The 13,946-nt window shown below is 31.5% G+C and overlaps 1 protein-coding gene and 1 long non-coding RNA gene across 2 annotated transcripts; one reads left to right on the top strand and one right to left on the bottom strand.

Moving 5' to 3' along the window:
- The first annotated feature begins 1,274 nt into the window (after positions 1-1,274).
- LOC120071884 (tRNA-splicing ligase (DUF239)) lies at positions 1,275-5,323 on the top strand. Its single transcript, XM_039024295.2, has 7 exons — positions 1,275-1,860; positions 2,610-2,696; positions 2,802-3,062; positions 3,149-3,313; positions 3,449-3,502; positions 3,592-3,738; positions 4,605-5,323. Exons 1-7 carry the CDS (start codon positions 1,684-1,686, stop codon positions 4,980-4,982), a joined length of 1,269 nt encoding a protein of 422 aa, XP_038880223.1. The 5' UTR covers positions 1,275-1,683; the 3' UTR covers positions 4,983-5,323.
- Positions 5,324-10,441: 5,118 nt separating this feature from the next.
- Positions 10,442-10,949, bottom strand: LOC150038011 (uncharacterized). Its single transcript, XR_016527560.1, has 2 exons — positions 10,810-10,949; positions 10,442-10,714 (listed from the first exon to the last, which is right to left on the bottom strand). It is a non-coding gene; the product is annotated as an uncharacterized LOC150038011 (long non-coding RNA).
- Between the last annotated feature and the right edge of the window lie 2,997 nt (positions 10,950-13,946).

The raw sequence follows: 13,946 nt of genomic DNA, 5'->3' as shown, positions 1-13,946 counted from the left end.
AAAAATTAAAATAAAATAAATAAGAAGTCCAAAGTCTATAAATACCCATTTAAAAAAATATATATTATAAACACGTGGGAGAAATAATAGACAGGTTTATGGTATCTTTAGAATGTTTTTTAACTGTTTAATTTTAAAAAACAAGTCATTTAAGAAGAAATTAGGGTATCTGACAATCACTCAAAATAATTTTTAGGATATTTTAATCAACTTTATCAAAAGTGTCTAAATGAAAATTAATTTTTTGAAAAACATTTTTTCTCTCAAATTAATACAAACGAGCCCTTATTCTATGTCTTCAACCAAGACATCAGAAATTCAAATATCAATAACAAAAAAAAAAAATATATATATATATATTCATGTCAGAGGCAAAAATTTCACCATTCACAATTTTTTAGAAAATATATATAATATGAGGAAGAGAATTGAACACTTCGAAATTGATAATACATATTTTATGCTAATTAAATTACACTCATTATGGTTCCCAAAGACTGTTTGACCCGTGAGAAGGAGAAAAAATTGGTTTATTTAATTTATTTTAGGTTAAAATACCATTATGATCTCTATATTTCCAAGACTCGTTTCATTTTAGTTCTTATACTTTCAAATGTTCAATTTTATTTTATAAACTCTCAATAACGGTTAAATTTATATCTTATTGCTAATGCTAATCTATTGTTGTTGTTTTTTTTCACTTTTTAGTTATATGTTAGCATTTTTATTACAAATTTTGAAAGCGCACACGCATATTGTATTTTATTCCATAAAAACTATTATCATCATTTAATCAATTTTAACAAAAATTAACTTCGAAAGACTAAATTTGATATTTATTGAAATTTCCTAAAATTATACATTTGAAAATACATACATTAAAATTAAACAAATTTCTAATTAAGGGACCATGATGATATTTTAATATTTATTTTAGAGTTATTTTCAAATATAAAAAAATAAACAAAAATATTTTCAAATATAGTAAAATATTACAATATATCACTAATAGACTATTATCATTTATAGATAGATACTATAGACACTTGCAGTTAAAAATATTTTGAGGAGTTTGACATTTAAAACAAATTTTCATTTATTTTATTCTATTTTCCTTTTTCTTTGACGGATTAAATAATGAGAAAGTGGAAGGAAAAGTCTAAATTTAATGGGTGACAGGAAAAAAAAGGTCCCATTAGAAAAAAGTATTCATCTTTAGATTATGTAATGTAATGCAAGTAAAAATATCCAAAAATCTTTCCTCTCCTATCTCCAAAATTTGACCATGCAAAAGCAAAGCCATTGGTTCTCCTAAAATCAACTGTTTCCCATTACAAGATTTTGAAAAAGGAAATGAAACACACGAAAAAGAAAATATGATTTGTACAGCAAAAGTCCGAATCGGAGGGAAAATGACAAGAAAGTGGGGCAGTTTTCTTGAGGGAGAGAGAGAAATTCAAGGCTTTTTAGGAAGAAGTGCGCGTGTGGGTTTTTTGAGAGAGAAGTTTTTCGTTTTTAAGCTCTATGTGAAGTGGGTTTTGTTAGTGGCCGTCCGCCATTGTTGTTCTTAAACTGAGCTTCTTCTTCTTCTTCTTCTTCTTCTTCTTCTTCCGGGTTTTTCTCCATTTGGAGTGTGGTTGAGGGATTTGCTGTGGATCCGTGATTTTGAGAGTGTTTTTGGAGATGGGTTCTGCTCGATTTAGCAGATGCAGGACCATGGAAGCTCTCGTCGCCATTTTTTGTGTTTTGGGGATGATTTCTTTGTGCTGTGCGACGAGAATGGAATCAGGCTCTCGCCAGAAGCTCGAGGTGCAAAAACATCTCAGGCGTTTGAACAAACCTGCTGTTAAAACCATTGAGGTTTGTTTGTTTTCTGTCTCTCTCTGTTTTCTATTCAAATGGGGTTTTGATTGTGGTGGTTCTTGATCTGTTTGGTTTCTGTGAAATGGTGAGGAAGTGTGAGAAAATGGGGGAAAACCGAAAATGGGTGGTTTCCTTCATTTTCTCAGGAACCAAACAAGGATGGATGTATATAACTTTCTTCCCTTTTCTACTCTAATGGGGTTTACTTTCTGGGAAAATGTGGGGCAATTTTTGGTTTCCTTCATTTTCTCAGAAACCAAACAAGAATGGGACCTTCTACTCAAATGGGGTTTTCTTCTAGTGCCACTCTGTTTGTTTCCTGGGAAAATGGTGAGAAAATGTTTTGTTTTAATAAGAGAAATTAGTTTTCTTCCTGGGAAAAAGTTTGGTTTCCTTCATTTTCTCAGGAACCAAACATTAATGGGTACATTCTACTTTCTTCCCTTTTATACTCAAATGAGCTTTTCCTCTGGTGCCACTCTGTTTGTTTCCTGGGAAATTGTGGGAAAATGTTATGAAGCCAAATAAGGTTAACTTCACATTTTCTCTTGAAATCTTTGTATCTTAACTTTTTCAGGAGCTAAACACTATATATTGTTGTTTCTATTTGTTGAACTTCACTGAAAACTTGGCTGAAGACGGAGTTTATAACCTTTTATAGTTTAGAACAAAGAAGATTTTCTGGGTGTTTATGTTTAGTAAGCTCTTTGATATGGTTCTCATGTTTGTTCTGATTATTGAACCAGAGTCCAGATGGGGACCTAATTGACTGTGTTCACATGTCTCATCAACCTGCATTTGACCATCCTTTCCTCAAAGACCATAAAATCCAGGTGTGTTCTTGTTTCAACAGTTCTTTGCCATAGTTTTCTCTCACTTTCTCTTTAAAAGTTATAACACACAAAAGCTTTCTCTCATGGTTCTGTTTGGGTTTTCAGATGAGGCCAAGTTATCATCCAGAAGGGCTATTTGATGAGAACAAAGTAGCTGAGAAAGCCAGTGAAAAACCAAACCCAATAAACCAACTATGGCATGTTAATGGAAAGTGTCCTGATGGAACTATCCCCATTAGAAGAACTAAACATGAAGATGTTTTGAGAGCAAGTTCAGTCAAAAGATATGGAAGAAAGAAGCATAGATCAACCCCAATACCCCCAAGGTCTGCTGAGCCTGATCTCATAAATCAGAGTGGTCATCAGGTAATTATCACTTTTCTCCCTTTATTTTATCTCTCTTATACTTTTCTTTTTTCAGCTCTGATTTTGTTCTTTTTGGGTTTGTTTAGCATGCAATAGCTTATGTGGAAGGAGATAAGTATTATGGAGCTAAAGCAACTATGAATGTGTGGGAGCCCAGTATACAACAGCCTAATGAGTTTAGCTTATCACAGCTCTGGATTTTAGGAGGTTCTTTTGGTGAAGATCTCAATAGCATTGAAGCTGGTTGGCAGGTATAAATCATCTACATTATCTTTCATGTTACTGACTCAAAATGATTGAACATATAAATGAGAAAAAATGTCATAACTTCTTATTCTTTCTTAACAGTATTAATATCCTGCCATTATTTCTCTTCCATGAAACAGGTTAGTCCTGATCTCTACGGTGATAACAACACGAGACTCTTCACATACTGGACGGTGAGCCCTGCGTTACATTCGAACATTTCCTGCTTGTTTTCCGATTGTCTTTGTTTCTTTTGCTTACCCTGCCCCCTCCCCTTTTCCAGAGTGATGCATATCAAGCTACAGGCTGTTACAACCTCCTCTGCTCAGGCTTTATTCAAATCAACAGCGATATAGCAATGGGAGCGAGCATCTCTCCAGTCTCAGCATACCGAAATTCACAATACGACATTAGTATACTTGTCTGGAAGGTAAAAGCCAAAACCAGGCCTCTTTATTTTTAAATAACATGATAGTGTTTTCTAAAACAAGGAGAAAAATCCAATATCCATGAAAATGATAGTACCAATGAAAGAGGGCATGTGGGGGAAGAATCAGATGTTGGTTGCTTGTCCCATTCCCAATTGAATCACTCTAGACATTTCAAATCTTTTGGCCATATCAATAAATACCTTGCAGCAATAAATGAGGGCACTGATGGGGAGGGTGGGGGGAGATTTGAAACAAGAGTGCATTATTATGTTCTCATGCTGCTAAGAATCTCTTGGCCTTAACCATGACAGGTTGGCCTTGGGCCACCAAAAGGCGACGATAAACTGTAAACACTAGTGACCCAACGGTCATTTCCTGTCATTGATTAGTCACGGTGTGCTAAGCTATTTCAAATCCCCCTTCCCCTCAAGAATCCTTTCACCATAATCAAAACTCGCCATGAAATCACAGTGACCACCTGTAAATTAAGTCAGATTTTGTCATTGATTAGTTGGGGTGTATATAAGCTTGTCTGACCCCACCACGTCTCTTGATGAGACACCTTAACTCTGCCTCAACCCCTTTTTGAGTTTGTGCTTGCAGATCTGAAATGACTACTTTGAACTACTAGTTTGTTTGTATGAGATTGGTTTTTATATACGTAATGGTGATTGATATTTTGATTAGTCGGAGTGTATGTAAGCTTTTTTGACCCTACCATGTCTCTTGATGAGACACCATAACAAATCTCGGGCCCTTTTCGAGTTCATGCTTCCAGATCTGAAATGATAACCCACTTTAAACTACTAGTTTTGTTTGTATTAGATTGGTTTTTAACATACATAATGGTGATTGATTTATGTAGGATCCAAAAGAAGGGCATTGGTGGATGCAATTTGGAAATGGTTTTGTGATGGGGTATTGGCCTTCATTCCTATTCTCATATTTAGCAGACAGTGCTTCCATGATTGAATGGGGAGGTGAAGTTGTAAACTCAGAGCCAAATGGACAACACACTTCAACCCAAATGGGGAGTGGCCACTTCCCAGATGAAGGATTTGGTAAAGCAAGTTATTTTAGAAACATTCAAGTTGTTGATGGATCCAATAATCTCAAACCCCCAAAAGGCATTGGCACATTCACAGAACAACCTGATTGTTATGATGTTCAAACAGGCAGCAATGGGGATTGGGGCCACTTCTTTTACTATGGAGGCCCTGGTAGAAACCCTAATTGCCAATGAAAAAAAAGCTGAAATGACCATTTTACCCTCCAAAGTCTTCTCTCACTGTAAACTACCTCTCTTAGGCTAGTTAGGGGCTATATGTGACATTTTCTCACTGGTGGAAAGTTTTGGCTCTCTGGGTCATTTTTTTTTCTTTTTTTTTTTTTTTTAGAGGAAAAGATTCTCTCCATGTAAGTGGTGGGGTAAGGGAAGTGGCCCAAGTTTCTTAAAAGCCTGAAAAGAAACAGGGCCTTTTGCTATGACTTGATAATGGTGAATGTGTATTTTATTAGTTTATTGTATACTCCTCTCCCTTGGAGTTGCTTTATTAATGAAGAATGAATGGGTCTTCTTTTTTCTTTTTCTTTTTTTAAATTTTATTTTTTGGATTGTGAGGAATATTGTTACAAAGAAAAAGGAGATTCTATTCTTAATGGGATTTGTTTTCATTGTATAGTTTATTTGATTTTATTAACAAGGGTCTAGAAATATTTCTGTCTTCTATAAAAGTGGAACCACCTTCCCCCCCCCCCCCCCTAAATAAAATATTATTTTAAAAATACTTAAAAAATAAATAAATAACAATTTTAGATGACAATAACATAGATAACATAATTTGTTTCTTATATGAAGATTGAAGAGACCTTGGAAAGAAGGGAGTAATAAAATTAAGCTCATATTAAACTTTCAAGTTTGAATCTATCTACCTCACAAGTTAGGAAAAATAATCATCAAAAGAGATTCAAGTATTGAATTCCTACTTATGAACATTCATGTCTAATAATGCCATTGAAACTAATCAAATATCTTTTGAAATAACAAATTTCCCTATAATTTTATTGTTGTTTTAGAAATATCCTTATATTTTCAAAAATTTCAATATTGTCTCATAATTTTCACAAACGTTTTAAGATTATCATTACAGTAGAAATTCTTCATAATTTTTTTCTAATGGAAATTGGCTCTTGAATGGTATGACAGTTATCTAGAAGTTGGAATAGAAAATTGGATCACCATACTATTTTATGTTATCGCCACTCGTTCAAAGTATTTAGAAATCTCTCCAACAAATAAATGAGATCAAAGCTGTTAAACTCGTTTAATCTCCATGCTTTCTACATCGACATCAATCTTAGAACTATCTTTTTCTCAAGTCATTTTTTTATAATTGTTTGGAAATAATTTAGATGTAGAGCAACCCCTTTTTATGATTCTCTTTAATCACTAAAAAAATGTCCCTTGTAAGATAAAGTAAGAGAAATTTGGGAAGTGATGTGCATGCTAGTGATAGTGAATGGTACTATCTTTTCCATTTCCACATACTTCGTCTCCCTTTTGAATCTTATCTTGTCCCACTCAAATTCTCCTTCACAATCTCACATTTCCTACCTTTTTTTCTCCCACCTTTCTACTACTTGCACATGAAAACAAAAGGGTTTTCTTTAAACTTTGTTTTGAGCTCAACAACACATGAGGTGGATGTTCGAACTTCTAACATTTTGATGAAAAACATAATAAATAACGGATAAAATTACGTTCAAATCAACATAAGTTTTAATTTCTTTAAGGTGAGTATTATGAGTAAATCCATTTATGTTTGATTACATCACTAATTTCGTTATTTCTTTGTAAAATAAAGGAAAAAAAAATGTATTTTTAATCCATAGGTTTGAGATCGAGTTTACATTAGGTTCCTAGGTTTCAAAGTGGCAAAGGGTCTTTTTCGTCTTTATGATGTATAGAATTGAGTTAGGATTCGACTTGGAGCGGCTCACCACTCTTTATTGAAACCTGCCAGTTATTTATTATTAACTCAAAACGTGGTGATAGTGAGTTGGGTTCAGGACGTCGTGAGATAGTTCGGTCCATATTCGATGTGGGCGTTAGAGCATTGAGAGGACCATGTTACACTTTTTGTCTTTAAGTTTTAGTTTGATTTCCATTTATTCCCTAAGTTTTAAGATGTTACAATTTTACTCTTATGTTTGAGTTTGTTTTAATTTGGTCTGTAGGGTTCAAAATTTACACTTTTAACCTCAATTTTTTTATTTGATACTCACTTTTAGTTTTTGGTGTCAAGGTCTATTGATTAATTTATAATAATCATTAAGTAATATGTTAAGATTAATTTAAATAGGGATGAAAGAATAACAAAAGGTATTAATTATAATTCTTTTAATTCCTTTTAAATTAGTTAATTGACATTAATAATAAATGCTAAAAGTGAGTATATAGTACAAAATCAATATTAAAAGTATAAATCTTGAAACATAAATACCAAATTTAAATAAAACTGCAAAAATTGAGCATAGCTCAAATGATATCAAATATGTACGATAACCTCGAGTCAGAGGTTAGATCCCCCACATATTGTAAAAAAAATAATAATAATAAACAAATTTTTTTAAAAAAAATCAAGAGTAAAATTGTACATTTTGAGATTTAAAGATTGAAATTAAACTCAAAATTTAAAAACGAAGATATAGAATAAATACAAATCCCAAAACTTTCCATAGTCATTGTTACTATTATTATTATTATTATTATTATTTGGGTGTTCTTTCATTGAAACCTTGGAAAGCTCAATATGTGAACGTTAAAAAGTAAATTAATACTTTATTTTATTTAAATAAAAACTTTTGGAAGTTGGATTTACTTTTTCAAAGAATATATATTTTGTATTTTCAAGATTCTCATTATTATATTTTGAAAAAATTTCAACTTTCTAAGTAAAAGAAAAAAGTGATATTTTTATAAGGAAAGAAAAATGTTTTGGATTAATTGCTCAAAAGATTCATTTTAAAGGTCTAAAATAATAAATGACCTAAATTTTGAAAAAAATATCAAATGTCCTTTGCTGATCTCATGACCACGTGAAGTTACATTATCGTCTTTATTTTTTCTTTTCATCTTCTCCGGTGTGAGAAATCTTTCTCCGCACGTTATCTTCTTCTTCTCCGACTTATTCTCCTCTATACGTCTTATTCTTCTTCTCTGGCACGGCAGGTCCATGCGAGTAGCTCTGATGTGACCAACTTTGGTGAGCAAGAGACAAGAAAGACGAATGACTTTGTGAGTGATGAAACAAAGAGAGAGCGAGAGTGAGACGAGCTAGAGTGAAAGACATAGTGATTTGTGAAGAAAAAAGATGAGATAGCGAGACGAGCTTCTTTTTTCTTTTTCCTCTTCTTCTCTGGTGCGAGAAATCTTTCTTTGCACGTTGTTTTATTCTCCTCTGTACATCTTATTCTTCTTCTCTGGCACAATGAGTCCTTGCGAGCAGCTCCGATGCGACCAACTCTTATGAGAAAGAGAGCAGAGAGATAAGTGATTTTGTGAGTGATGAAACGGAGAGATAGCGAGATGAGCGAGAGGGAGACGAGCTAGAGCGAGAAACATAGTGATTTGTGAGTGAAAAAAAGAAGAAGAGAGAATGAGACGAGCTAGAGCGAGAGATATAATGACTTGTGAGTGAAAAAATAAGAGAGAGCGAGACGAGCTAGACAAGCAAGAGCGAGACGAGCTAAAAAGCAAGAGCGAGACTACTTTTTCGCGTGCATGCGAGTATATTTTAGTAATTTCACTTGAATTTGACGTCAACAAAGGGTCATTCGGCATTTTTTTTCCTTAAAAAAAAGGGTCATTTCACATTTTTTGCCTAATTTTTGGGTCATCCATCCGATGGACCCAAATGTTTTCCAAAATAAATAAAAAAATATTTTTTTCTTCAACATCTCTCTCCTAGTTATTATATTGTTTTGAACACAAATCTAAATTGGATTTTGGAGTTAGAACTTGTGTCAGTCAAATTAAAGTTTCAAAAGATTTCTCCAAAAGTGTACAAGTATAATAATTTCAAGCTAACCCTCTTAAGTCTTATTTTCATTCTCATAGTGTATTTCATCATAGCATCCTCTAAATACTATATGATTAATTTCTAATCTCTCACATTCAACCTGATAAATTTTCAGTTAATCACTATTTACCCCTTTAAAAATCAAGATTCAAATCTTCACTCGTACTTATGTGTAATTTTTTGAAAAACAAACAACACATATAAATATCTAATGTTACTCGAACATATATGAAACCTCTTATGGCCCTTTTTGTGGGATTCAAATCGTAATGAAATGATCAATTTGAAATTTTCACATTTCGATATAATTTTGACATAAATTTTACTTATAAATCAATGCTATACTTTTTGTCCGATAAATGCTCGAACAACAAAATTTAGATACATTTTGAAATTAAGGTTAAAAAAACTTCTAATCTATGAACTTTCATTAAAAAATGTAACAATTTAGTCTCTAAACTTTGGTTTATAATGATTTAGTACCTATTAGAGCGTTTGGGGTAAGAAATTAGTTATTATAGTACTAGGACATTACAGTTGATTATAATAGTTTGTGTTTAGGGTGTAGATTATTTTAGTTTAAGTTATAATAGTATGTGTTTGAGGTATAAACTATTTTAGTTTGACGAGGAAATGGTAAACGCTACAACAAATAATAAAAAAATGATGAATGTAAAACAGAAAAAACTTTAGCAAATAGCAATTGCGGTAACAAATGGGAGTTTTGAAATAGTGTAAACCGTAGTTAATTATGGATTTTGAAATAATATTTACCGTAGCAAGAGGTGGTTATTATAGTTATTTTAGAATAATCCCTACCCCAAACATCCCCTATATATTTAATTTTGTAACATTAGTCTCTGAACTTTAGTATGTAATAATTTAACCCTTGTACTTTTGACATTGTAAGAATTTAGTCCCTAAAGTAAAAAAATATATATATCAAAATCATATGTCAATTTTAATACTTTATAATGTAACCTTTGTATTTTGTAAAAATATTAAGTCTCTAATGAATTTAACGATTTATCTATCAATGAAATATCGTCAAACTTTAACATTAATTTCTATGATAGGACTAAATCATTATAAAATTTAAAGTTCAAGGACTAGATTGTTACATAGTGAGATTTAGAAACTGTTACATAATTATAAGTATAAAGACCAAAAGTGATTTTTAACCCCTTCAAATCTTTTTGATTATATATATATTGTATATATACATACAGAGACTTTAATGATCGAAGGTTTATATATATAAATATATAATATATATTTTAACTGAGTTAATGTTTATTAAATAATAATAATAAATTTTTTTTTTAAAAAAAAAAACTGCGTTAACGTGACTTTTAAGTTAATAGTAATAATAATAACAATATTTATTCCCACATTGTTTGTACTTTTAAGTTCATGGGCCGATCGTCCCCTCCCTTTGCAACTTAACTGGGCCCAATGCGTTTTGAGCTGCCAATTCAGCCCAGTTCTTTTTGTTGATGGTCATTTGTGGACCCAAAAAGAAGCCCATTGTGCCGCTTTTGGACTGTCATAACCTATGTTTCTCTACTTTGGAATGGTTAAGGGCTGAGTAATCAAATTCTTAAAAATAGTGGAACAATTAAAATAAAAAAATACTACTACACAAATATCCAAACTATCCGTGATAGAACCCAACTTTATAAACTAAAACAAATCCAAAAAGAGGTAAACCAACACAAATACACTGCATTGAAGTGTTTTAGACCAATCGCTAAAATTCCCTCGAAACAAATCAATAATCAAAGCAATCCAGAAAACCAAAAGTTTAACACAAACCCACAAAACAGCCATCAATACTCATTAGTCGATTCCATCGATGACTGCACGGTGGCAATAGCAACGATAACTGGAAAAACTGCGGCGACAGAGTACACAGTTAACGACTTTATTCGTTGGTGAGGCTCCACATAATAAAGATATTGGGGGGTGGGATGGTGAAGAACCACTTACCGATGCGGGGAAGAACCACTTACCGACGCGGAGAAGAACCACTTAGCCGACAGCGGAGTGCAGCGGTCAACGGCGTGCGGTAGACTATACGGTTGGAGGCAGGGTTGAATCTTAGAGCACATAGTTGTTGTCGGCTGTCTTCATGCGAAGGAGGAGAAGAGGATTGTGGGGGCAGATTGCGCATTGCTGGTATAAAAGATAGAGATTGGGAGCGTCACCTTCAAATGTGCCAATGCATTACAAAATGGTATCAAAACCAGCATCACTCATTAATATAGCATTGATGATTTATTAGCCTTTTATCTTAATATTATTATAGGTATCCTTTGTGATAATAACCGAGTTTTGGTAATTAATTCTTTTGGTAAACCTTGTGTTCTCGACAATATAATCATAAGACATTGGTAAGCTTGATGTTACAGAGTTGTAGAATTTTAGTATATTGATTATATGTCACAATAGACAATTACAATCTAAATAAAGATTTTAAGCTTTAAATTTTAATGTCTAAGTTAATTAGAAAAATACTCTCTACAACCCACATTACAAAAGACTCAAACATAATTGAAGATTATGCAAATAATTCTCATAGTCAATAGTCAAAAGTTTCATATAGCATTTTTTTTTAAAAAAAAAACCTCTCACGTGTATCGTAATATGGTTTCAAACCAAAAGGCCTCATACCAATGGAGATAGTCATTCTCTCTTATATACCCATGATCCTTCTCTTATCTAACCAATGTGGGACTTTGGTCACATTCCCAACAACATCTTTATAGGATAGGATTAGATGCTCAAATTTTATTATTATTCCGTGATAAAAGACATAGAAATTTTTCAAATTCAATAGTCTCTGTAGTTGAATCAAATCTAGAAAGATGACTAGTTTACTTCCATCGTTATCCAAACTTTTCAGCTTCATTAAGTGATCCAAATATACTTCAATTTTTAATACTTGATATTAAAATTCTAAATATGGATTGGAAACCACAAAGTAAATCCGGAATATTTCAAATATATTACAAATTAATGCATATAAATTTATCCCCTAAAACTCTTGGGATTTCTCCTAAAGATCAAACCCTAATAATGGAAGCCAATACTGAGTACTCAAATACTTTTACTACAAGGATGTTATCTTGGAATTAAAATACTTATAATTCCAAATGGAATTTAGAAGACGCCTTTAAACCATCGATTGAAAATCCAAAATTAACCCAAACTATTGAAAATGAAGATGAGAGTGTAATAATATATTTTCAATCTTCAATAATAGAACTTCCTAGATTTTCTACTACTTATGAACCTTCTCAACCAAGTACTTCTATAAACTTTTAAGGAGTACGTTTTGATAATATAATACCACAATCTTTTTATACAAAAGACAATGATCCAACTTTATCTCCAACTCATTACGATAAGCAAGATATCAATCAATTAAATGTTATTTCTAAACTCTTATAATTAATAAAATAGAATAAGATAAAGAATTTTGATTTAACAAAAACATACTATTAAGAAATATATTTTTTGAATCCTTTAACAAAACTGAACAAAGTGAGATTCGTGATTAATACTATAAAACAATAGAAAAACTCAAAATAAATATATATTTATTCCATTGGATGAAATACAGGACGTATTATCAAAATATTACATCTTATTCACATCAAACTGTTAACACAAATACCGTCTCCAACATGGGAGACTATAAATTCTAACATCTCCATATCTTCCTTTAGAAGAAATTAAGTTTCAAAATAGTAATGATCAAGAAGTAATAGGTTCTCCTTTTAAAATGATTGACATACCTAAAAGCAAAACAAAACTACCAACATTAAAAGATATTAAAAATATAAAATTACAAAATAATTATTCCATTAAAATCCTACATATAACAGCCAACCAAGTGGAGAGAATAAGATCTAAACTCCAACCCCAACATTATCCTATAAAATCAAACCTCAGCCAATTGGTAAAACAAAACCTTTATTTAAACCTTTTGAAATTTAAGATATAGATTTGAAATAAATTAATTGTTTAAGTAAAAAATCTAATAATATTTTAGACAAAGTTGACCTTCAATTATAAAATTTAAATCTAAATTCATCAAAAACATCAAAAGTTAACATCATAAATGAAACTATTGGTATACATAAACTAGAAGAGAATTTTTGTAATAACCTAGAAGAACAATTTCAAAACCTTACCTTTCAAAAGATAACAAATCCTAGATACCCAAAATTAAAAAATTATTATTCTAAATCAAGCCTGACATGCAATATGAAGAAAGACATCAATTAACTCGTACTCAATATATAGGAAATGACACTTATGAATGGAATATAGATGGCCTAACTGAACATCAAATTCTAAATTTAATGCATGAGATGACCTTAACGGCCACTGGTTATAAGATACATCAAAATATTGACCACCAAATTGCTTAAATGCTAATTTTTTGATTCACTAGAAATTTAAAAGGATGGTGGGATAATTGTGTATCTTGAAGTAATAACAAAAAAATCATAACCATTATTAAAGTTGAACAAAGTGACTCGGGACTAAATCAAACACAAGATGTTGTTGCAACTTTGATTTACACCATTACCAATAACTTTTTAGGGGAACTCGTTAAATTCTAAGAACGAAGTTCTGAAATACTTTTCAACCTTACTTGTCCAAAACTTCAAGATTTAAGATAGTATAAAGATGTTTTTTAAAGTAAAGTTCACACCCAAACAGACTACAATATGATATTGGAGAGAAAGTTCCTCTCAGGACTACCGAAATTATTTGCTGAAATTGTATGCCAAACAAAAAGACAAACTTATCAAGGTACAATTCCTTTTGATAATCTAACTTATTGTGAATTAATTAACTTTATCAACAATAAAATATTAACCTTATGCACAGACATTAAATTAAAAACAAAAATGAAAAAATGAATTTCATAAGCAAAAGTAGGAACTTGGATCTTTTTGTGCTCAATATGGTTATGAGAAAATATAGGCTTCATTAGCAAGAAAACAACCCAAAGAAATTTAGAAGAAAACTTTACTGGAAATCCTACAAAAGCCAAAAATATTTTCAAAATAACCAAAACAAACAAAATTATAAATCAAAGTAAAAAATAA

This window comes from Benincasa hispida, chromosome 2 (genome assembly GCF_027475165.1).
Source record: "Benincasa hispida cultivar pf3 chromosome 2, pf3_genome.v1.1, whole genome shotgun sequence".
Classification (NCBI taxonomy): domain Eukaryota; kingdom Viridiplantae; phylum Streptophyta; class Magnoliopsida; order Cucurbitales; family Cucurbitaceae; genus Benincasa; species Benincasa hispida.
This window is presented reverse-complemented; position numbering and strand designations above follow the sequence as displayed.

Bases quoted from the DNA above. Each gene is read 5' to 3' on its own strand.
- LOC120071884 (XM_039024295.2), top strand. From the start codon at position 1,684: ATGGGTTCTGCTCGATTTAGCAGATGCAGGACCATGGAAGCTCTCGTC. The intron at 3,063-3,148 runs GTAATTATCACT...GGGTTTGTTTAG, and splicing joins TAAATCAGAGTGGTCATCAG to CATGCAATAGCTTATGTGGA. The intron at 3,739-4,604 runs GTAAAAGCCAAA...TGATTTATGTAG, and splicing joins TTAGTATACTTGTCTGGAAG to GATCCAAAAGAAGGGCATTG.